This window comes from Motacilla alba, chromosome 10, assembly GCF_015832195.1.
Source record: "Motacilla alba alba isolate MOTALB_02 chromosome 10, Motacilla_alba_V1.0_pri, whole genome shotgun sequence".
Lineage (NCBI taxonomy): Eukaryota > Metazoa > Chordata > Aves > Passeriformes > Motacillidae > Motacilla > Motacilla alba.
Window position 1 is genome coordinate 2,273,180 of NC_052025.1, and position 24,983 is coordinate 2,298,162.

Below are 24,983 nucleotides of genomic sequence, written 5' to 3' on the forward strand. Positions count from 1 at the left end.
CATGGCTAAGGAAGGAGCGTGGAGCCCTGGCCACAAAAAATACACCCAGATGAAAGACTCCTTCCCCCTGTGCAGACAAGATCTGAGTAAGGGAGAAGACCAAAACTTTCACCAAATTGGTCACACTTCACTCAAAAGCACACACAGTACAATCACCTCACCATAAGAAACCAGCTGAAGACCTGCAGTGTCTGACATTTAAATGATACTAGAAAAGTCTAACTATGCTAAGATGTTAATTTTGGTCCCATAAAAGCAAGCAGGGTTCCATAAAAGCAAGCTGCACTGGGCATTCGGGGGCCAACAGCAGTAAATCTGACACTGGAAGAGCGTGCCAGCCCAGTGCCAGGACAGGGTGATTAAACCCTTACAAATTCTTGGCCCAGATGGAAGAGCGGCTACTTGCAGCCTCATTGGGTCACAAGCCAGCTGGAACCCTTGAGTGAGTCTCCAGGGCCAGGGCCCCCATCCTGCACCACGACCCCAGGCAGGAGCCAGAACGGCTCCCAGCCAGCACTGATGTGTTCAGCCATGCTGGGAATTTGAGGAGCTCTGCAGGCAGAGACACCAAGGTGGTTTTTGATGATGCTTTCTGATGGTGCTTTCCAGAGTTCCTGCTTCTAGAGCCAAGAGAAATCCCTGAGTAGGAACACTGTCCCACCAACACTATCTCCTCCAAGTTAATATCACAACTGTTTATGGAGTCGAGCCTACCAGGAGCTGGACTTGATGACCCTTGTGGGTTACTTTCAACTCAGGATATTCAATGGGTCGTGACTTCAATCCCCTGCTCACAGGCCATGGTGTGATTCCCAGGTGGGATACACAAGCCACTAGCCAAGAGTCTTAGAGAAAGTCCTCCTATGAGCGTGCTTTCAATAGTGAATTAACTGAACTGATCCAGAGCAGCCAATCCCAGGTCCCCTGGGAGAGGCAACATACAGCCCATAGAAGCGTTTTAAGCTTCCTCCTGCAGCTCTAACTCTGCCCTTTAGGAAGCAGATGGCATCCAAACCATATTTTGCTTCAGGGCCACGCAAGTTTGGAGAACACATGCCATGTATACCTACATATCTCATCAAGAAAGAAGTTCAGCTCCCTGTCACTGCACAAGTTGTCAAACAAAGTCACAGCATAAGGATATGCAATTTTTAGCAAAAACACTGCCAGAAGGAGAATGACAAAGGGGGCAGCATTAAGGCTGCTGTGCTCTGCTGAGCTCGGCACCTCGGCAGGTGCTCAGAGCCAAACTACTCCAATGCGGCACCAACCTACTTTAGATGGATCTTCATACAAAACCTCACGGATTATCTGTATCACACTGCCACCATCACATCCTCAACACCTAAAGTTACACCAGTTATCACCCTCATTACATCGGCTTGTCACAGGAGATGACAACCCATCCATGAGCAATCCATTGTGGGGTGTGAGGAAGATGGATGTGTGCATCAGCAGTGTTCCCATCAATCCCACTACACTGCATGCAGATCTTTCCTCTCAGGGATTCAGTCACTCAGCCACAAACTCCCAAAACTTCCCTGACTGCTATTAGATCACCTCAGGCAGCACGTCACAAATTCAAATTCTCTTGTGGAAAATTTATAGTCCTCCAACCCCCCAGCAGGAACAACGATCTGGAGCATTTGGGGCTTCCTAGGATGGTTCTTCATGCTCACCCACAAATTGTTTTACAAGACAAAGTCCTGAGAGCGGTACTTAGTCTCAAGCAAAGATTATTTTTGGCAGCTTTATCAGAACAGTTCTCACTCCCTTAATCTCTACTTGGATGAAAGCACATTTAGGAAAACAGTCCAGATGCGGGAATATCAATAAAACAAAAGGCAGTGGTACAATGCAGTCTCGAAAAGCCCTTTACAAATAAACACAACTTGGGGGGGTTTCTGCTCAGCAATTTCTGGTTTCTGCCAGGCCCACACTCGTAAACCAGAACTACATGCTCCACTCCCCAGGAATCCGAAAACAAAAGCTGGTTTGGGTTACCCAGCTGCAGGACACACATGCAAGAACTGCTCTTGCAACTCCCCTGCCCCTAAATGGTCAAGCTACTCATACCACTCCATGGATTTTAAACAAATATTCCAAAATAACAATTTACTAAAGGAGTTGTAGCTGAGACAAGAAACTTGGACTAAGAAGATGTTATGGGAAACTAGCTGTCAGCTATAAGGGAGGACCTGGAGAGCTGATGAAATCTCCCATCACAGCAACAGGTCTGTCCACTCCTCACACATCTTAGTTTGAAACCGGACATCATCCTCAAGGGCTTTGAACCTCATTGCAGATTTCTCACTCCCAACAGCACTCACCAGCAACAGCTTAGCACCACTGAATCACAGACCAGTTTGGGTTGGAAAGGATCTTCAAACTCATCGCTTTCCAATCTCCTGCCATGGGCAGGGACACCTTCCACTAGACCAGGTTGCTCCAACCCCCATCCAACCTGGTCTGGAATACGTCCAAGGACGATGCAGCCACATTCCTCTAGGAAACCCATGCCAGGGCCTCACCACCCTCACAGGAAACAATTTCTTCCCAATATCCCATCTAGCCCCGCCCTCTGGCAGTGGGAAGCCATTTCCCCTTGTCCTAGCACACCAGGTCCTTGTCCCAGGTCCCTCTCCAGCTCTCCTGGAGCCCCTTTAGCCAGTCGAAGGGGCGCTGAGGTCTCCCTGGAGCCTTCTCTTCTCCAGGTGAACACCGCCAGCTCTCCCAGCCTGGCTCCAGAGCAGGGGAGCTCCAGCTCTCTGAGCATCTCCATGGCATTCTCTGGACTCACTCCAGCAGCTTCTGATGTTGGACCTCCACAATAGAGGCAGCTCTGTAGGTGGAGTATCACCTGAGCAGGGCAGAGCCCCCTCCCTCCACTTGCCAGATCCACTCCTCTGGATGCAGCCCAGGTTGTCTTTCTGGGCTACAAGCAGACACTGCCAGGTCACACTCAATTTGTCACCCACCAGTATCCCCAGGCCCTTCCCCCAGGGCTGTGCTCAATCTATTCTCCACCCAGCCTGTGTTTGTGCTAGGGATGGCACCAACCCAGGGACAGGACCTTGTACTTGGCCTTGCTGAACTTCACAACCTTCACACGACCCACCTCTCCAGCCTGCCAAGATCAACCTCTTGAAGAAATTCAACCATACCACAAGACTCTCTCGAACTCCAAGGCCACAATAAGTAAAAATTACACAAACTCCTCCTCCTGAACCATGCTGGCCATCTCCAGCAGGTCTGGGATGACTTTCATCATCTACTCCCAGAAGACTCAGCCTCATTTCCAGCTGACAAGGTTTTGAAGAAGGTTTATTTTCCCCCTCCCCTCCCAGCCAGGGAGGGCAGGAATGCTAATGGCATCCCATTAAACGAGCCAGAAGAAACCCAACCCACCTGAGCCAAGGCCCTGTCCTTGCCCTTCCCATTCACAGGCAATCTCAGCGTGAAGTGCGGTTGTCAGAAGATTTCTTTGGTTTCCTTAAGTTCTTCTGCCAAGTTCTGATTAAAATCCTCCTAAGTGGTTTTCTCCTTATTCCATTTCCTAGAACTGAGAAGCAAAGCAGACCTGAGAGCAGCTCTGAGTGCTGGAGCTAACAGCCCCCAACACAGCCAAGCCATCTGAGTCTCCTACATTGGCTCATTAGGATCAAAAGGAAATTGAAAGCAATGCTCCTTGCATCTCCCATATCAGACCATCAGCTCCCAGAGGAGACTGGGTTTTAATGGCCTCACTCACTGGCAGGAGGCTGAGATTGCACAGCTGACAGGGGCTGTCGAGCCACCTCACTGGGTGCTGCTTCAGCGTCATGTTTAAAACAGGTCAACCAGGAAGGAACATTCCCAAAGGCTTTTGGGCAACACACAACAGTGGAGCAGTGGTAAGGAGTAAAGCACTGCACTGTAACACATCTCTGTGCCCAAAACATCCAATTTACTCCAGTCTCTCAGCCCTACTTGACATGCGCTGGGTTGTGATGGTGACTTCAAAAGAGAAGACAACCCCTCATCACAGGCTCCTTGTGCTACCGGCTTGAGATCTGCACCAAACTGGATCCCCTCTTTGCTCAGAAAAATCTGTCTGATTTGGTGGCCTGGAGGATCATAAGTTTCTTGCCCAGAAACAGGCTCCTGCAAGTCTAGTCACTCGTTCCTGCAGCCGAAGGCTGGAGGCCATCAGGTCACCCAAAGATGGCTCCTGTTCTCTCAGCCAAGAGCAGCTGAGGAGAGCCCCTTCCCCGTCGGGAGGCAGACACATTTGGTCCTGGGGCTCAAGCACACTGAGAGCACTGTACAGGGGTGGTGCAAGGGAACCCCAGAACAGCCTCTGTTCATGCAAGAAAAACCAGAACCAGATGTGTTGCTGCCCTCTCTGCTGTGTCTTCCTCCTTTGCAGGGCCCCACACAGGGAGCTGCTCCTGCCAGGGCCAAGGCATTACTGATGAGTACACGGCCTGAAAATCCCAATACTTCCATTTTTTAATGCCATGAATCTCTTCATGGTCCCTGAGGGAGCAGGAAGACACCGACCCTACTAAGAGACCACGTGGACAAGACACACACCAACCGGTCCAAGCTACTGTTGAGGGATCCATCACAGGGAACACAAACAGCTCCTGTTTTCTTGGTCCAGAAGAAGCAGCAGGAGGGAACCACAGGCTGTGAGCCCCTCTAAAGCAGGGCCTTTTGCTCTCCCACAAGCCAGGCAGCGATCTGGCAAAGCCACGGCGTATTTGGTCGTGGTTTCACAGGCAACCTTGGCTTTTTGTATGCAAGATCCAGACCCAGTATGAGAGCTAAACCACCTGCTCTCCCCACTACCAAGGGGCTTTGACTCATCCCCCAGGTCTGGGCAGCTCTTCCCATGGCCACGGGGTTTGACCAAAAGGCTGGTTTCCTTCAAAGGGCTATTCACCACTCAGCCCCGCCAGCTCCCTCACCCTACCCACAAAGAAAAGCATTAATAGCCAGCCTGTGAGACCATAAGACACTAATGCCCAAAAGAGTTCCTGCACCTTGAAATGTTAATGCTGAGCAAAGAAAGAAACCTTCCTGTCAGCAAACCAGGTCCATGATACATAGACACAGTCACCTTCCTCCCCTCCAAGCCACAGAACAGCAAACAGCCCTGGAAACCTCACTCCGTGTACAAAGCCCCCCATAGATCCACTGGTCCCACCCAGGCAGGAGAGGCTTTGCCAGCACAGGACAGCTCTGCTTGATGACTCTGTCACCACCTCCAAGAGCTGCCTGGAGCCCAGCCATCCTCCCCCTCCAGCCTTGGAAAGCAATTTGCCCTGGCCTCTGAGCACACAGAGCCCAGACCTAGCACTCTTCTGCTCCTTTAAGCCTCTCTTAGCCATTTCCAGATTCCTAGAACTTGGCTCCAGCTTTCACAGATTCACAAAACCTGAAGAAGACCTCCAGTGGCTAGAGCTCTAGTCCAGTCATTAACCTAGCGCCATCATGTTCACCACCAAACATCCACACACTTTTTAAAAGAACACTTCCAGGGATGGTGATTCCACCACTTCCTTGGGCAGCCTGCTCCAATGCCTCACTACTCTTTCACTGAACCCTTTCTTTGTTCCCTCCTCCTTGTAAAGGGGCATTCTTTACGCCACAGTGGGTCAGAGAGACACGGAAGTGCAGACCTGGGGCTTGGTGTCCCACCAGGGAAGGCGGGTCAGGATCCCAAGCTGGCAGGGCAGCACCAGCTGGAAATGCTTGCTTGGAGCTGGTGTAGTCACAGTAGCCATGGCTCTCAGCGTGCACCACGTCTGGTGTGGGACCACATGGACATCGCAGCCTTATCTCTGCACCACAACAATGGGAGCATCCCAGCTGCAGTGGTACCAGTGATTTTTGGGACGGCCTTCCCTTTCAGACAACAGACCCTGAGACGCCATTTGCCACCATCCACACACAACCCACGGGGTGGCTGAAGCTTTCCCTCCTCTGGTCCAGCTTCAACACTGGACCAAGACCCAGCTCTAGGGTCCTTATTCTGAGGGCTGATCCAAGGATGGTGAGCACCAGCCACATGGTATGCAGTTGACTCCAGAACACGCCACAGCCATCTGTTAACCAGATGAGAGGGCCATTCCCAGCATGGGAGGCAGTGTACCTGCACCCCAAAGAGTGGAGAAAGGGGTGGGAGGTGAGCAGGGGAGTCTGGGAACAGTGTTCACCTGCGCTGTACCTGGGGAAATATCACAACACTGCATTTCTGTGGCTAACTCGGGGAGAGAGCGAGCTTCCCGGAAGGAAATTACTTTCTGCCTTGGGAAAAAAACCAAAACCACAGTACAGCAACCACAGGATTTGTAGCTGCAACGGTGCCTTCTCTACCCTGAGCACCCTCGTGCTCCTCCCAGCAAACCCCATGCTCAAGCCTAACAGGAGCAGCCAATCCATGCAGAGGACAGGGAAAACTGAGACACACAGGTTCCAGTATTTGCATTAAGGGAGGGCAGCCCAGGGGGTTCTCTTACTCCCTCAGCACCAGATAAAATCCACTTTTGAGCTTTATCACATCCCATCCCCTCACAAAAACATGGTGACCTCCACATCCACATCCTAACCAGAATTCCAGCTCAGGCTTACAGAGCAGGCATGCTCTCTGCACTATTCATCACAACACATTCCAAGACATCCCAAGTGAACAAGGGCCAGAGAGTGCTTTACAGTAAATCTAGATACCAAGTTTTAAAGCCACTTCAGTGTCAAGGACAGGGGGAAAGTCAGCAGATGTGAGTACATGCCATCATCACACAGTACAAAAGCTCCATCATAGCATCTTCCTGCAAAGGGATTTATCCTGCCCACAGAACACTGGGATGGAGCTTGCACCGTTCAGCTGGCAAGGCTGGGGGCACAGGAGGAGGAGGGATGGGGAGCACAGGCACCCTGTGCTTTCCTGATTGAGCAGAGCTTGCCAAAGCTACTGTGAGCCCTGTGAGAAGCCAGTGAGCCCCTAAAACCTTTACACCACAGCATGGCCCAAGCAAAGCCCCCATGTCCAGCCTCAGGTGCCATCATCACTGCTATGCTCCCATCTCCAGCCCCAGTGCCGTCACCACTGCCCATGCCACATCCATCCCAGCTCACCCATCCATGCCAGCCCACAACCTGACCTCACCCCAGAAAACCCTGAGCACATTTATTTACATCAGATCAGTTCCCTGAGCTGGTCCGTGGGCAGGAATGAGTAACAGGGACAGGAATATCTCGAGCAGATGTTGTCACCGAATACAACATATCGTCAGGCTGCTGGTGGCTTTAAATCATTCCGGAGCCCGGCAGTTGCTTCCCAGCCCTGGGCTGCTCTCCCAGCTGCTGCTCAACAGCTCTGAGCTCTGGGGTGGCTCCTCCTGCACCAATGAGAGCTCAAGCTCCAGGCACTGATCACCCCGAGGTAGGAATGTCACAAAACCACCCCAGAAAATCCACAGCAATCATCACTGCCTTCTCTCCCGCCCAACTTCAGCTCTGGGGATTTAAGTGCCCTCTTGCCCAACGTATCTCCAGGGTTGCATGCACACAAGGATTCACAAGGAAGATGGATTTCACAGCTCCAGCCCAAAGCATCCTCGAGAGTAGCAGCAGAGCAATGCAGCACTGTGAAAGCAGTGGCACAGATGTCGTGCCTGCAGCAAACAGGGAAAAGGCAGCGAATCCCCAACCAAGCAGCCTCTAAAAGCATAGGAGGGGAAACGCAGGCAGCCTGTGCTCTGCTGCCCTTTCCTGTGGCCTCCCTGGCTGCCGGGTGGAGAAGCAGCTTTGCTCATTAGCGGGTTATTCCTGGCACACTCCCCCTGCATCAGCTCCCCAGCAGGGCTGCGGGAGCAGCTCGCTGGGTTTTGAAGCCTTCGGGGTTGCACAGCGCTCCAGAGGCGCAAATCTTCCTTTAAAGAAATCTCCCTCGGCAGATAAATGGTGCTGGGTAACTGGGGTCATTAGGCTAATGAGCAGCTACCGCCAGCCTGGAAGCAAAGCAAAAAAAACACCACAGAGTCTACCAGAGCCCATCAGCCTCAAAATCTGACCCATCTCCTGCAGTTGCTGTCGCTCTCAAGGGAGGAATCAGGTCCATGAGTCAGCAGGATCAATCACCCACCGGCCTTTCCATCAAAATCTCTCATCAACACACTGGGGGAGCACATTTGCAGGTCACTTGCACCAAGGAAGCCGAGAAGGGGCTGTTCCACCTCTGTCCCCCCTCTATCAGCCCCTTTGTTACCACGGTGCCATTCCACTCTCACGCTTCAGGAGCGGGGAGGTTTTTTCTCTTCTTTCCCAGCGCTGCTCCATTTCCTACCACCATGTCCTTGACAAGGAGCCACATGTCCTGCTGTCCATTCTGGTGGAGATTGAGCCATGTTTCGGCATGACAGCCAATTCACTGTGATACAGCAATGCTGATGGGTCGGGCATCAAAGCTAACTCAGCCTTTTAGTCCTTCCTAACACGGCCATCTGGGAAAGCAACCAGGGAGAGATGCAATTTTCCCTTTGCAAAGCCTTCAGAGGTGGGATCAGCTGGAACTCCCAGCCTGCTACATCCAGCGGTTATAAAAGAAAGCCCACATATAAATAACCTCTCAGCAGGAGCCAAAACTCCAGCAGTAACCCCATGGTTTGAAGTGAACGAGGCCAATTTCCTCCTTTGTAGCTCTTGACACATGTTGGCTGCGTGCCCCCTTCTTGCCTTGTTCCTAGAGCAGAAGGCTCTGGGCGGCGGAGCCGGGGACAATAAGGAAACGAGTGGTGTCATTCCCAAGGACTCCCAACACAGCTCTGTCAGCAGCTCTGGAGGCAGCCAATTCCAGCATGGCTGGAGAAAAAGAACCACGGCGAGAGGATCAGGCAAGAGCCGGTAGCTGCCTGCACGTCCCTGCCACCTCCCTGAGCTGCCCATGTCACGCTGGCTGCCACAGCCTGGAAAGAAACAAGCCCTGAAGAGCAAGGGCTGGGAAACAACTTCTCCCCAGGGTTTTGGGCATGAACAGGTCCCTACCCAAGCACTAGGCTTCCCACATGCCCTAAAAATCCCTGGGGAAAACAAAGAACAGGGTGAACACCAGCTCCAAAGCCAGCTTTGGAGGGGCTGAAAAAGAAACAACTGTTTTCACCAAAACAGCTCCACTGGGAGTTTCTCCATCCATACTCTGGCCTCAAGACAAGGAACCTCACACAAGTCAAAATCCCAAGCATGTCTTCAAAGCAGAAGGCTGGGACCACCTCCAACATCTCACCCTAGTTCTCCCCCACATCAAGAAATGTTCCTAAAAGTGTCTGTGGCCATCTCCTGTTGGACTTGGACCCAGCAGAGGGACTGGGAGATCTCACCTCTTCGAGATGGAGTCACATCGGAATCCCTCACCCCAATCCTTGCCGCTGCATGCACAACCAAGCTTCATCCCTTCCCCCAGCAATGGAAAAATGGTAAAAAAAGGAAACCATGCTTTCACCCCAGGTAAAGGATTAATGGTGCAGGACACCTGGCACCTGGGGGTCCCACTGCGGCTGTAGGACCAGCTCTGGAGGCACCACGCAGGTCTGCATTCCTGGATTAGGGCAAGAAGGTCCACAAGGGTGACACCAAAGCCACCCTACAAACTGCTGGATAAGCCAGCAGCAGCAGGGACAGTGCACAGATGTATTTTTTGGGTGTATTTCTTTTTTGGCAGCTGCCACTGATGTGGCGTCACTACCCCAGTCTCCATTGTCACCTGACCCCAAGCACTCCCTCTGCTGCCACACTGTCCTCCCACAGAACAGCAAGGGCATTTGCACACCAGTTTTGGTGTGAACACACCGCAGTGTCCCCCATCTTACAACAGCGCCTCTCTATCAGGTCACCCATAGCAGGGGTGTCTGCTCTGAGCACGCACAGGGCATCACTACCCTGTGTCTACGGAGAAATTCAGGAGAAAAAAATGCACTGGTGGCTTCCACCCCCTCTCCCACAGAGGGACACGGATGAATCCACCCTCCTGGCTGCCCAAAACCGCAGCACACGTGACCCAGAGAGGCTTTTCAGAAGAGCCGAGTCTCCAGCGGCTTCTGTTTGCCTTTCCCTTGTCTGCAGCAGCATCACATCTGGATGCTCGTCAGAAGAGAAGGAAAAAAAAAACCCCTCCCTCCTCCTGCTGAACAACCTCTCAATCAAAACAAAGCCGGAGCGGCAGCCAAGAGCTGGGAGGCTCTTTTGTTTAATGCTCAACATCCCCCGGCTGGGCCAGCACGCCCCAGAGCGCCGGGAGCGGGTGCAGGGGCCCGGTGTGGGCAGTGTGGTGGGTGCAGGGCTGCTGAGGAAGGGGCCAGCTCCGCCACCAGCCCCAAGGCCAGCTCGGCCTGGCCACGGCAGCTGGTGGGGCAAAATCAGCACGCTGCTCCTCCGTGCACGGCCATTTTGCTGAGCTCGGCTGCTCACTGAGAGCTGCCATTCCCTCCCAGCACCAGTGTCCCTGCAAAGCAAAGCAAAGCAAAGCAAAGCAAACTAAACCCCAACTCAGCTCCAGCCATCCCCAGTGACCCAGGGACTGATGCAGCCACTGGTCGCCATGCTTGTGAGTCCACTAGAAAAGCTCTTTTCTCTCCCTGCTGTGAGTATTTTAAGCTCCCACTGTTGCCTCTCCAAATATTTTTTGGAGGTCCGAGGACCTGCCCAGGCACTGACCACAGCCAAAGGCAAACCTTCTGGAGGTGCTCAGCCCATCCCAGAGATCCTGGAAAGCCTCAGCAGGGTTATCACCAGTGGGTTTCATCAAGATCAGCCCCTAGAGAAGTTATCACCTGTGCCTCAAGACACAGATGGCATCAGGTTTGAGGAGAGCGTGTAACAAGCCAGGACACAGACAAGATCCACACCAAGAAAAAGGATATTTGGGATATTCAGCTCCGGAGGCCTCACCCCAGAAAGCAGCAACCAGAACCATGGGGTCACACTGGCAAAACACATCCAGTGGAGCCCAAGGGCCATGTCCACAGGCTCCACCACTGCTGTATCAGACATGGGAGCAAGGGCGAACTCGCCTATGGACAATGGACACATCCACAGAGCACCAGCTGACATGGAAAAGCATCTGGCAAAACCCAAAGCTCCTTCCTACACCCAACAAGGACTCGATGGCTGCCAAACCCTACAGCAAGACACTGGAAGAACACAAAAGCAGAAGTAGAGGCAAGTGGGGAGAGCTGGTTGAGGCAAGAGCTGGCTGCGGCATTGAAGCACCTCATCAAGGAAAAACACTCCCTGCCAAAGCGCTCATTATTCCAGCCATGGAGATAGAACAGAGCCTCCTGGCTGGCAGCTACTGGCTCAGCACACATCTCTTTTGTCTGACCTCCGGGGAGGTCACCCACCCCAGGCTTCAGCAGTGGAGGGACAGACAGTCTCCCTTTCTTCATCCGCAGATGGAGACCAGCTTCCCTGCCCGAAACGGAAGTGGGAGCAGTACAGGGTTAAGCAAAGGACAAGCTGACGGAGACCAAAGGTTGGGCTGAGTCACGCTGTGGCTGTTCCTGTTTCAGTCTGAGCAAGTTTCTCGCTTGCCAAGCAGGGTTTGTCCCCAGGCCAGAATGAACCTGCCACCTTAATCCTCTCGATGCACTGCCTGGAGGAGCTGCCCTCCCTCCCACAGCCAGCACATACCTCTGCTCTTGGCTTGTCCTTTGGACTCCACATGCAGTTTTTGGGACACCGCTGCAGCTTTCTGGAGACAGGACGAGCTCAAGGCCACATCCCCCATTGCATCCCATTGGTCCTCCACCCTGCCTCAGGCATCCACCCAGCCTCAGTCTCTTCCTCAAGACACAAAACTGTTTTCCCACCCCTTACCATGAAGACACCTTTCTTCTCCTCGCCCACGGCTTTCCCGACCCAAAGGAAGCCATCCAGCTGCCCCCAGGAAGGTGAGGAAACACAGGCAATGCTTCCTGCTAAGTGACACATGTTCCTGCAGATCCAGACATCAAATCCCTTCTCAAAACAAAGATCAGCCCTCCAGCCTGAGCTTTCAGCGAGGGAGCTATGCTTGAATCTGGACAAGTAAAATGGCAGAACCATCCTCACCGGGTGTTGGCATGGAGAAGATAGAATCATTTGGGTTAGAAGCGACCTTAATGCCCATCTTTTTCCACCTCCTGCCATGGGCTGGGACACCTTCCACTAGACCAGGTTGCTCCAACCCCCATCCAACCTGGCCCGGAACACTTCCAGGGACGGGGCAACCATAGCTTCTCAAGAGGAAACCCATGCCAGAGCCTCACCACCCTCACAGGAAAGTGTTTCTTCCCAACAGCCCTGTCTCCTGCAAGTGGGAAGCCATTGTCCCATGTCTTGGCACTCCTTGATCAAAGTCCCTCTCCAGCTCTCCTGGAGCCCCTTTAGGCACTGGCAGGGGCTCTGAGGTCTCCCTGGAGCCTTCTCTTCTCCAGGTGAAGACCCTCAGCTCTCTCAGCCTGGCTCCAGAGCAGAGGGGCTCCAGCCCTCAAAGCATCTCCATGGCCCCCTGTAGACTCACTCCAGCAGTTCCACATCCTTCTCATGTTAGGATCCCATGGTTGGAGGCAGCTCTGCAGGTGCAGTCTCACCTGAGCAGGGCAGAGGGGCAAAATCCCCCCCACCTCGGCCACACGGGGGGACCAGCCCAGGACACAGAGGAGTTTCCAGGTGCCAGCCCACATGACCAGGGTGTGTGAAGCTTCTCATCCACCAACACCACACATTACATTGGTATCTTCAACTGCAAAGAGTTTCTGCAGCTGTACCAGTGGAAGAAAGAAATCTTTAATTGTAAGAACACAGCAAAGCTGTGCAGGGTATGACCCAAGGTCCAGCCAGCTCCAGTGTTGGCTGTCACAGCAGCCAGCACAGATGGCTATGAGGGAACATAACAGCCAAGCATGTTGAGGTATTTCCCAAACCAATTCCCAAGCTTCTGTCCTCTTCATGCTTTTCCCAAGCCAAAACACATTGCCCTCTACACCCCCCCAATGAGTTTCTCCTCCACAAACCCACTCAGGTGCCCCAAATCACAGGCGGACTTTCAGCATCCACAGCTTTTAGCAGTCCATCATGCAAAAGAGCATCTGCTGCTCTTCCTGGTTTCATCTACTTTGGTTCCACTGCCAGAACAGACAAAGGAACAAGATGTCTCCACACTGCTCCTGAATTTTACAGGCTTCAATCACCCGCCCCAGGACGCCACTGTGCCCTCCCCACCCATCCCAGTGCCCACACTGCGATCCCCATGCCAAAGCAGAAATCCTCCCAGGGGACCTCTGGCTGCAAACATGGTGACAATGCTTTTAGTACTCCCCAGCCACTGCCCTGACACACCTGGCACATGTTGATGGCAATAGGGCTGAGGCAAGCACACACACTTGTGATGCTCACCCTGTGCGTGACATACACACGGCTTCACAGGCACACACCAGCAACACGCCGTGTGCAGCTGGCACGGAGGAAAGCACAGACCTCCACACGCTTAAAGCCTTCCCCATCTCAACCAGAAATCACATCAGCCACTGTGATTGCTCAGAAACCAACAAAGAGTCCTGAAAAATGGCCACGTCTAGACACAGAGTAGCCACCCAGAGCCCAGCACCACCCAGATGGACAGGGGGCCGCTCACCCCATTGGCCATCTGCCATTGACAGGGCTTTTCTGTGCCTCTGTTGACCTGGAAGAGCAGCTTGGCCAGCTCAGCATCACTGCTACGTGTTAGTAGAGGAGTGACACGTCAAACATCACCCACAGCCACCCACCAGCCCTGGATAACCACCACAAGTAGGACAGACCTGGATAACCACCACAATGTACCACTGACAGACCTGGGAACGAGGCGGTGACTCCTGTCAGCCCTGCTCCTGGTGCTCACCCACATGCCCATGCAGATCCCACATCCACTAACGTGTTAAGGGACGCTTCTCTGCACATGATGCAACTGGAGAGAAATACATTCCTTTGGGAGCTGCAGGAAGCTTTGACACACAAGGTGAAGCCAGCAGGACACAGAGCACAGCACAGACTCTTTGTGTCCCCTTGGGAGATGTAGCAGACAAAGCACCAGGACATCACCTTGACTTCAGAGTGACAGAGGCCATAGAGACCTGGACCTATTCAACACAGCCAAAGCACTGGGGAAAACCAAATCTCAGCAGGATGGCGCAGAGGACACAGTCTGCAGGTGATTTGCTCACACGTGGCTCTCAGAAGCCAAGCCTGACCAGTGTCATTCTACTGCTATGTCCAGACACCAGCACATCACATGGCCAAATGACACGCCAAAACCAGGAGGCACCAGCTACACATCAGTGCTGGCCCCAGCAGTACAAGACACACAGTCCCACCCCTTTGTCACCCACAATGCCATGCCACAGCAAAACCATGTGAGCAGCAGCAATGGCACCCATGCCCCAACACCTTTCTTACCTTTTCTGACTTCACCTTTTTCAGCTGCCGGCATTCACTTTCTCCATCCTCCAGCTCCGACTTTACTCCCAAGGGATTGAGCGCAGCTCCCGTGTCAATAGCTATACTCCCAAGCTGCTCAGCAGCAGCAGGCTCTGTCCCCTGGCCCCCATCATACTGTCCCACCCTCACTGCCAGGGCCAGGGGCTGCAGCACGCTGGGCTCCTTCTCTGCCGCAGTCCCTGCACCCTCACTCCTTTCCTTCTTGCTTTTGGATGAGCCACCCTCCTTCTCCTTCTTGGAGCCAGCCACACTGCGAGATGCCTTGGCTGACTTCTCCGAGCTCTTCGGGGTGACGGCGGGCACCAAACCACCCGAGTTCGCACCATCCCCAGAGCGTCCTTGAACCTCCTTCTTGCCACCAGCTCCCTCACTGGGAGTGAACAGGGAGGACCCTGGGGTCGGCTTCCCACTGTCCTTACCAGTCTTGCTCCTTTTCGACTTTGATTTGCCCTCCTTGCCTTGCGGGCCTGGCACTGGGCTCACAAACTTGATGTTATCCGGTAGTGTTGCCACTGCGTTGGGTGCCGGGAGCCCCACCTCCTTGGAGCCCGACATTTCCAATTTCTGCTGATCCTTCTCCAAATCAGCGTCCAGGTCAATGATGAGATTCCCTACACCAATGTCCCACTCATCCCCACTGTCATACGTCTCAACCGGGTTCGCATCAATTCCTTTCCCTCCGGAAGCTCCGCTGCTCAAGGACATCTTAGAGTTAACGGCCCCTCACGATTCAAGGCTCTTCCCTGCCTCTACGCCCTGGGGGTCACCTACGTCCTTGGGGGGCTTCCAGTGGTCCGGGTCTGCCCAGGTGACGGCATCGCTGCTGGAAGGGAGAGCAAAGAGAACAGGGTTATACATGAAGGGCCACGGACAGGCACACCGGCAGGCAGGAGAGATCTGGGCAGAATGAAACCCCCAGCCTCTCAAATCCCCCTCGCAGCATCCTTCTGCCACCCCCTGGGCTGGGGCTGCTCCACAGCCGCCCCCGCAGCAGCGGCCATCTGGCACCGGTCCTCGATCAATACCAGCCCTGGCAGGTCACGGCTCTCGGCTCCAACAAGACATTACTCACACATTTCCCTGCTCACCATTTCCCTCTGAATTATCGAGCGCTGCCCCTGGGAGGGAGGATTGATTCCTCTCCTGCCAATGCCACCCAGAGGGAGGGCTCCTCTCTGCGCCAACCTCGCTGCGAGGGACAAGAGCCGCTCACCAGGGAAGTCGAGTGCCTTGGTGGGAAATAAATCCCAGGCTTCAGAGTGCCTGTGACACTTGGGACGTGTCAGAGCAAAGGCCAAACTGCAGTGGGAAGCATAGGGGCTCACGTCCCACACCTCTGGCAAGAGCAACACAGTACCCAGATTTGGAGCGTTTACCACCATCACCTCTGGCCATAAGCTTCCAATGGGAAACAGAGATGCAACTGTACAAGCAGCCAGTCTTAACTGGGAAGAGGGGGCTCAGCCCTACCTGCACACACCACAGCTGACCCCGATGAGCCCAAAATATCTCCTCCCTGCTTCCCAGCCTCGCCCCCAGGGAGAGAATCAAAAAAAGACACCCACGCGCAACCTGACACAGCACCCGAGTCATGGCAATTACCCTGACGAGACATAATTAACACATGTAACAGCTTCTTCCCAGCACCGCCCAGCAAGGCCACCTGCTCTCCAGAATCCTTAAGAAATCCTTGACCACCCATTTGGATGAGGCTTCTCTCCAGCAGCACTGTCCTCCCCTTCCCCGCCAAGCTCCAGGCCTGCCTGCTCCTGGTACTGTATACAAGTGACACTTCAAAAACAGGTGAATTAAAAGAAAAAAAAAATCAAAAAAAACCCCACACCACACACACAGAAATTTCTTCAAACCCCAGAAGGCAGGAGCCTGGAAAGCAGCTTCACGGTGTGTTTCCAGAGACGCAAACACTGTAAAAATGCCATGGATTCTTTAATCAGCCAGGCTGCCGCAGCCAGACCATTTTCCATCTGCTCCCCACAGCATCCTCAGCTCTGTACAGCTAATAATCCACTCTCTGACAGGTCATTACGGAGATTTTTAACCCCAGGAGCTGGGGGGCTTGCGTGCAAGCTGGAAATGAAAAGCACTGACCTCTCATTTCAGCGGCAGGGAAAGTGCCGAATCAGGAGATCACTTTGTGCACCGGAGTCGCTAACAGCTTCCCAAAGCTGACCTGCGTGTTTCTATGGCTGCCTCCTCCTCCTCCTCTCCCTACTCCTGCTCCAGCACCTGCTCCCCAGTTCCAAGCTGGTGTGTCCAATCCCACCAACCCGCCTCTCCAGAGCCTCTCTCCAAATCATCAATGGGGCCAGCAACGGGCAGCGACCATCTCACCCCTGCATGACACTCTTAGTGTCATGGATCCAAGGCAATTCCTTTGTGCAGGTGGGCAAAGCCAGTAACGAGCTGGATGAACCAGATTTTTGGCTGATACCAGTCCCTTCCCAGCCCTAAGCTGAGGCATGGAATCCAGGAACAATCCCAATGAACCGGTGGACCACTGACAACCACTGACGCCCAGGGAAAAACCCACAGGAGCTGAACGCAGAGGATGAAGTTCAGTCTCCACATCCAAGAGCTGCCAACCCAAAGCTGCAGTAGGCAAAGAGCCATGGCGAGCTCAGGTCAGAGGGAAAAGCAGACAAGGATCTGACCTTGCAGTGACAGGAAAAAGACAGACAGTCTGCAGGGTTGTACTGCAACGTGTAGCATTACCTGCTCCATGCAACACCTGCACAACGCCAGCTTGGCCAGCTCTCCACTCCCACCACGGAATTCACCTTGCTGCTCCAAACGTGCACATACACACGCACACACAGCTCCATAAGTATTATTTATACATGTGGAATAAGGACAGCAGATGAGCGGGACTTGGGTCTGAAACTCTGCAAACAGCAGCAGCTCTTGCCAATTCCTACCACAACAAAAGGAAGAAGGAGCCCAGAAGTCCGCTGGGTCCCTGGCAATTGGAGAGCCAGGAACAATCAAAGGGTTAGAAAACAAGAGGAGCAAAAGCCCTCAACCTACGGAGGAGGTGCAGAGGGAGCTCAGGCTCTGCTAATGCAGACAGAAGGGAACCACAAACAGGACGGACAGGAACATGCTGGATTGGCAAGAGCAGGGTAAAGGCACGTTGTGACGAGAGTGAGGCAGAGAACTCAAGACATGCCACCACAGGAAGAGGGACTGGGGCAGGGATCAGCCCTTTCCAGAGCAGAGCTGGAGGCTGGGAGCCTGGAATGTGATCTGGGGGGGATCTCCTGAATATGCTCCATTACGTGTGGCTCTAAAGGATTTCTCACAGCTTTTTCCTTCCCCAAAACTCCCATCCCAGTTCCCATTTCTCTGCTCCACTATTTCAGGCTCAGCCTCTGCAGCCAGAGGAGCATCTGGAGTCCCTCTCACAAGCCAGACCCGCAGGGACCCCCACCTGACACACCATCATTATTCTGGGCGCATAGGAGCCCCTGGCTACCACGCCCCGTGGCCCAGAGAAAGAGGTGCCTTTCCCACTGCCTCCTTCCCCAAGCTGGAGAAGCACCGGGTGGTATCCAGATCCTTCCCACTCTCCTGCCGGGGGAGTAACGCTGCCACAAATCACAGCATCTCAGAAAACAGAGCGAGGAGATTGATTCAGCTGTAAACGTGTCCTTCCCCTTACCTCCTGCCATCGCAGGATTGATCCCCGCACAACATGAAAAGCATGTGCTCACTTGTTGGCCTGGAGACCTGCCAACAAAGCGTTTTAAGAGCAGTCCTGGAGCGCAGATCCTACAAGGAGACAGCTTTCTGCTTGGGAATGCTGCACACACACAGCACCAGACATGAATAATTCAGCTCCATTAGGTGCTGAGACCTCTATAATCCACATCTACGGGCTGGGACAGAGCCAAACCCTATTCAGACACAAACCTGAAAGTTCACTTTCAGGGCTGCACACACACCTAGAGACAGCTCTTCCACCAGAACAGCTCCACTTCCAAAAGGCAGCAAGGAAACCGTGCCAGCCCCTGGCTCCATGTGCTAAAACCAGTGCAGGATGCTCAGAACCTGCCGAACCCGCGCCACTCCGGCTTTCTCTGCTGGTTACCGGAGGCCAGGAGACCAAAGCTGGGAAGGATTGACCGCCCAAGGGCGACAAGATGTAGGAGAAAGCTCTTCTCCTGGCAGCAGCCAGCCCACACATAGGGAGACTGTCTCATAGCCATGTGCTCCAGCCTGCAGCGCTCCAGGATTAGCCTCTGGTGGCTTCCAGACATGACTGACTGCAATTTTCACCCTGATTAACTTTCAGGAATGCCCACAAGAAGGAGCGGCAAAGAGGACAGGGAAGGGGGGAGAAAAATCTGCAGGATGCAGCATTTCCTCCAGCGGGCACAAGGCAGGGAGCAGAAGGTTTGGTGAGATGGTTGCTCTGGCCAGCGGCGACCCAGGAGAGCAGAGCCTTCCGCGCCCTCCCTAAAGAGTTGAAGGCAGTGGCATAGAAGGGATGCTGCCCCCCCAGCTTGCCAAACCCCCACAGGGCTCCCCACAAGCCCCGTAGCTGAGGCAGCAGCACCAGGGGCTGCAGTGCCGAGGCCCTTCCTCCAGCTGCTGGCAGCCAGTCGGCTGCTCTCCCCATCCACAGCCTCTGCATGAGATCCCTTTTTGTTTCCTTTTACGACTATAGAAACTCGGGGTGGTGGGGGGGCACACTGCCTTCCCCACGCTGCTGCACTCACTCCCCACTCAGCTCCTACCACCGCGCCTGTAATCCCCCAGCTGGGCTTGTTTGGGTTGGATTTTTGTTAAGTAACTCCCATGTCTTTTCTGCAGATTTCTTTTTAAGATGTTCCCTTTCTCCCCGCCCCCTCTCTCTAGAGCTGGGGGAGAGAGGAGAGAAAAAAAGAGAGAGAGAAAAAAAGAGAAATGTTGAACGCGAGCCAGCTGGCACGAACAAGAGGAGACGGAGAAATCTGCACAAAGGAGCTTCCTCACTCACTTGCTGCTTTCAGCTCAAGAAATCACGCAGGGGAGGAGGGTTCACTCTCCCCCAGACATCAGTCAGGCTGTAGCAGACAAAGGAGATTTGCCATGACACCCTCCAGAACTGCCACCCAACGGGGGCAGGATCCCTCCACCGCCTGCGCCCTGCGGGAGTCCGAGCTGTTGCAAAACACGCCAAGGCGCAGAGCTTCAAAACAGGCTGTTCAATGTGGAATTAAGCAAGATTTTGAATGGAGGAGTTGTGCTCCCGCCTCTGCACTCACACAAGGCGCCCGGAGAACTTCAGTGGCTCTCGGGGCTGAGCAGGACAGTGTCAGCAAACTGCCAGGAGGGAGAACGCTGAACCCAATTTGAATAAAATGGAGCCACCCTTCTTTTTTTAATATGGAGGTGCACCCCACCAAGACTACATCTTCCAGCATGCACTGCAGCCAGAGAGCTGAGAGAGACACCGACAAACTTAGGCCAGGACTCCCAAGTTTCCAAAGGCTGAGCCTTGACACTGGAGATGAACCCGAGACAGGGCAGCACTAGAGCAATGAGTCATTTTTTGGCATTCTTGAGAAAAGCTTGAAATACTTCAGTACAGGCATGACAAAAGCAGGACATACAAGGTCACTGGAAGAGGCTGGAGATGGAGGACAGTGGAGAAGTGAGCAGAGACCACTTTGGCGAGGGCAACCAGGCAGTCACCCTACCTGAAGCAAAACTCCAGAGACTTATCAGCCACAACACCCACCTGCTCCCAAATACACACTCAGGCCACAACTTCATATTTATCATCAGGCAAAAGATGCTCCTGGGATCAAAATTCAACTTCACACCCACTCCCATTCACTCATGACCTTAAAATATGACTTTTCTAGCAAAACTGCACACAACTGCAGCACACCACAATGTCCAGCAAAGCTGCCAATACAAAATATAGACACACGGTGCCAGTGTGTTTGAAGAAAATACCAGAATAGCTAAAACCTAGAGTTTGCTTCTTATTGACACTTCTATAACCTCAATACAGTGATGTCGGGCGGAAAAACACAGGGCTCTTGAACATGTCTGACTCACAAAGACACTCTCTTGAGAACCCCTCACTCCCCTCAACTCCCAACAGGCACATCACATGTATCACATGATACATAAGGCACACAGAAAGGGGGAACACAAAGAGGACCAGGAGTTTCAGGTTTTCCTTTATACCATGAAATGGGGAAAACTGGAACAAGTACATCTTTAATCCTCCCATCAGTTTTGCAAGTGTCATCACCAAAGTCCAAATTTTTTGTCTATTCGTGCCGTGAGACTCCGCAGTTCAGATTTGCAATCATTTGATTTTGATGTCTCCCAGTTTGTGCATTTTTTTCAAGGTATCACTTCTGCATGTACTTCTGAACATGACACAGCTCACATTTCTTCCACCAACTCACAAGGAAGTCCAAGAGTTTCATATTTCAAGACAACCATCAGCAAGAGAACCATCCCATGGTCCTCAGCACATGGTTCTCAGGTCAAGCAGGAGGCACATTGACACCTACATCAAACCCTCCATTCCGTTCCTGTGAAGGATGGCTGGCAAACAGCACCTTCTCAGAACATCTGCTCACTCTCTGCCAAACTGCACTGCTGGAGTCACTTCTCCTCTGGGAAGCTGAGCAAGCAGCATTGTTACACACAAGCTCAAACACACATGTCTACATGAATCTGGTCATGGAAGCATAAAGCAGAGCACGTTGGAAGGGACCTTGAAAGGTCACCTGCTCCAGCCTTTTGAGAAAAAAGGGAGATCAGGTGAGATTACCTACGATCCTGTCCAGTCACATCTTGAAAACCTCCACCAGCATGGACCCTTACTGTGTCCTGGAGGGGGTTTTTCCAAGGAATGGCTATAAAAAATTTCTTTCATATGTTGAGATGAAACCTCTCCAAGTGCAGTTTTTATCTGTTGCCCCTTGACTTCTCCATATGGCTCCTCTTTGTAGGTGCCCTTAATCCCAGCAATGTTCCTGCACACACAGCCCCCCTGCAAAGAGCTGACTGACCTCCTGCCAGGCAGGAGCCAGGTTTGCAGGAAAGGCCCTGGTGCTAGGATAACACAGTGGCATGGACTGGAGGAGCATCAAGCACAGCATGAGCCGGCAGGAGTCAAGCCAGAGCTTTGATACAGCTCTGACAGCAGGGTCCTTCCTGAGTGAGCCACATCCCCTTCCCAAGGCTTTGCCATGGAGATGAGCAGGGAGCAGCAAGGCTCAGGCTCTGGATCACAGCCTGTTCATCCAAAAATGCCAGCATAGACATCTTCCAGCAAGCATGACCTTGCAGACTCTAAAATCTCAGGCAGCTGAATATGGCCATGATTTTTCTAAGAGATCCCAAATCCACAAACACAAACTGGTGCCCAGTGTCTAAACTTTCTGCTGAATAGAGAAAGAGGAACTGAAAAATCCACAAGTATGGGAGAAAAAGTATCCGGTAGGTAAAAGGACAGAGCAACTTCCTTCCTGCAAGCTCAGCTCTCAGATCTACCCTGAATCAGGGCAGCCAACAAGGACTGGGTTGGACAACCCTCACTGTTGTGTCTGCCTGCTGGAAGACACCCGTGTGTAGTGCCATGCCCAGACCTGCACATGTTGGTTTAACAAGAATTAGAAACACAGCCCCATCTTCACCCAAAATCTGCATCCCCTGCTTGCCCCATGATCCTCATGTGCCACCCTGTGGGTGGCATGGCATCACTGGCACCCAGCAGGTGCCCGGCAGGCACTGGCAGTGCCAGAGGAGTACAGCAGTGGCGCCACGGGGCTTGGCTGTCAAAGGCTGACACACAGACCATTGGCAGCTACACAGCAGCAAAAGTAAAGCAACACCATGAGCAATAACCAGCCAGGATTAACACAGAAGCCCTTTGGGTGAGTCTACCCCAGACAAGCCAGTGCATTCCGGCAGCACCAGACACGGCCCCGGTGTTCCTCTACCACCACAAAGGCCATTCTTGTTGAGTCCAGCCAGCCGTGTCGCTGCTGGCTGGTGCCAAAAATAACATTAAACACTCAAAATGAGACATCTGAGCCAATCTGCTTGGCACTGCAATGCTTCCCATAGTGATAAACCTGGGGAATGACTGTCCCTTGAACAGAGCTGGTTTCGACTGGGAAAGTGGAAGAGCCGGGTGGATTTAAAACCAGTGCAGTTACATCCTTGCTAACCCCAACACACAAGTGAACTGATTTATGAGAGGCTTAAAGGTATCTGAACTGGTGGCCTGCCCTTTTGCACAGCCTAGAAGGGGGTAGAGCGCACATAAAAATAACCCAAGACGTTCCCAAACTTCAGCACTCCATGCAGGCTGGAAGACTGCCAGCAGTGAGAGGAAGCAGCAAGACGGATGTGACCAGGAAAGATCCTCAAAGCATCAGTCACGGAGATGGGAGGAAAGAAGACCTGCCAAAGACCGAAGACGACCAATGGGCATAAATAACCACTGGAATAAGTGCCAGAAAAGGGAGCTTGCCCTTTTCCCCTGCTCACTCAACGCTGTCAGCAGGGATGCAGGAAGGCACCCAGGTGCTGGCAGCATCCTGAGCTCAGGGCGCCGTGGGAGCAAGGGTGGGCACTGAACCAGCCATTTGCTCCCTGTCCTTACAGGGCTCCGGAGGCAGCATGGCTCCTCACCTTGCTCCTGCTGCCCCCAGGCCCATCGCTGGCCCAGCCCCAAACTGGGTTCTCATGGTCACAGAGATGCAAGTATCCAGCAAGGATCACCCTCCACAGAGGCACAGCAGAAACAGCAAACCATTGGCTGCACTGCCACTCCTTTCCATCTTCTTTATCCAAAGGAAGAGCACTGGAGTGATCCCAGCTGAGCAGTGTCTCGCAGCCACAACCCTGCCTCCACAGGGAGAAGGGCACAGCACTGGTCAGAGAGGATGGACATACACTGGTTTGCTTGCTCCCAGGGAAGGGAGAGCTCCTGGGCTTTATTTTCTTTATCCTTCCTTTTAGGAGCAGAGCATGCAGCCGGTCTTGGCTGCTTCCCAGCCTTCAGAAGACGATGAACATCTCTCCACTGCTCCAAAACCGAAGGAGCTGCCACTTCACCTATTAATGCCTTTAATTCCCTTCATTCGATAACCAATTAGGGCACCTTGGCTCCCAAAGCTGAGGCTCCCTTTGTAGCAAGGCCAGTGCGTGCGGCTGTAATCCCTCTTCCTGTCACATCATCAGCCTGGGAACACTTTGGGAAAAAAACAACCAGACTGTGAAGTAAAGGAGGAGGGAAGGCAGATGCAGACAGGGACAAATGCAAGCAGAGCAAGTACCATGCCGAGAAATCCCTTTTTTTTTTTCCCTGGGAGGGATAATAAATAGGTGTATCTCCCAGATTAATACGGCACATTTGCAGAGCTCTGATATCCATCAGAAAGTTGCTAATTCGTGCTAATGACCCATTGCAAATTGCCGAATTTTGTGAATTAGCCAGCACAGAGGAATACAATAAAACCCAATGAAAACCATGCATCAAAGCGGGCTGGGCTTATTTGGGGAGTCCTAGTGCACTTGGAATTACTTGTGGCAATGGATGCAGAGGGAGGGTGCAGATTAGATGTGGAACTCCCTCAAAGATAAACAAGAAATCCTCCGGACAAGAAGAAATTTCAACAAGGCTACTAAACCTTTGGGAAAGGAGAAGTAATTCTCCCAGAGATGAGCAAGATTGTTCCTCTCCTATTGGATTCATAGTGTTTACTGTCAGTGAAGTCATTACACACCTCCTTTTCACTCCTTTAAAGCCACACAGCTCCTCCTGATCCGCCCTTCATCCACTTGGAGAAGCACCAGGAAAACTCCAAGTCAAATCTTTGGACCCACTTGAACCAACAATGCTCTGCCAATCCAAAGCACAAATGGGCTCATCAAATTCATTAAAACCAACTTTTTTATCATTAAATCAGCGTAGCCCCATCACACATGATGGAGCACATTGTACAGGTCTCATCATTTCAGCCACTGGAAGAACGAGTGGCCCAAGAAAAGCTTAAGAGGAAAAATCCAATGCCACAAAACCTTTCTGTGCTTGAGGAAAGAGAAACATAAAGCAACAACATCATCCTTCCTTTTCTTACACCATGAACACGGCAATTGTAGAAGTCAGGCATTTAATGTTTTAATACAAAATATACAAATACAAAATATTTAATACAACAAGGTTGTCCTGAAATTATCCTTATTCATCTACAAAAAACTACACTTGCATCCTTTCATACCCCTCACACCACATCTGAGCTGATGCTCAGCAGCTACGTCAGTGGGTTTTGTGCATGTGAAGGACACTCAGCTGCAGGGAAAACAAAACAACCTCTTGGACTCATCACAAAAACTGATTTTTCACCCAAATGCAGATGGGAATTGGATTCCTTTAAAGAAAAAAATCACAAGAGCAACTGGAATCCCAGAGCAAGTTTCCTGGTCAGGCAACCATTCCCTGTTTT

The 24,983-nt window shown here is 52.5% G+C and overlaps 1 protein-coding gene across 4 annotated transcripts in view; it reads right to left on the bottom strand.

Annotated features, from left to right (window-relative positions):
- ZNF609 (zinc finger protein 609) overlaps positions 1-24,983 on the bottom strand; it is a 61,624-nt gene that overhangs the window by 32,513 nt on the left and 4,128 nt on the right. For 3 of the 4 annotated variants that reach the window (XM_038146696.1, XM_038146699.1, XM_038146698.1), the window contains exon 2: positions 14,455-15,319. In XM_038146696.1, the coding sequence (XP_038002624.1) occupies positions 14,455-15,201 (747 nt within the window). In that variant the 5' untranslated portion in view covers positions 15,202-15,319. The remainder of the gene's footprint in view (positions 1-14,454; positions 15,320-24,983) is intronic. The other variant, XM_038146697.1, reaches the window with a different exon arrangement.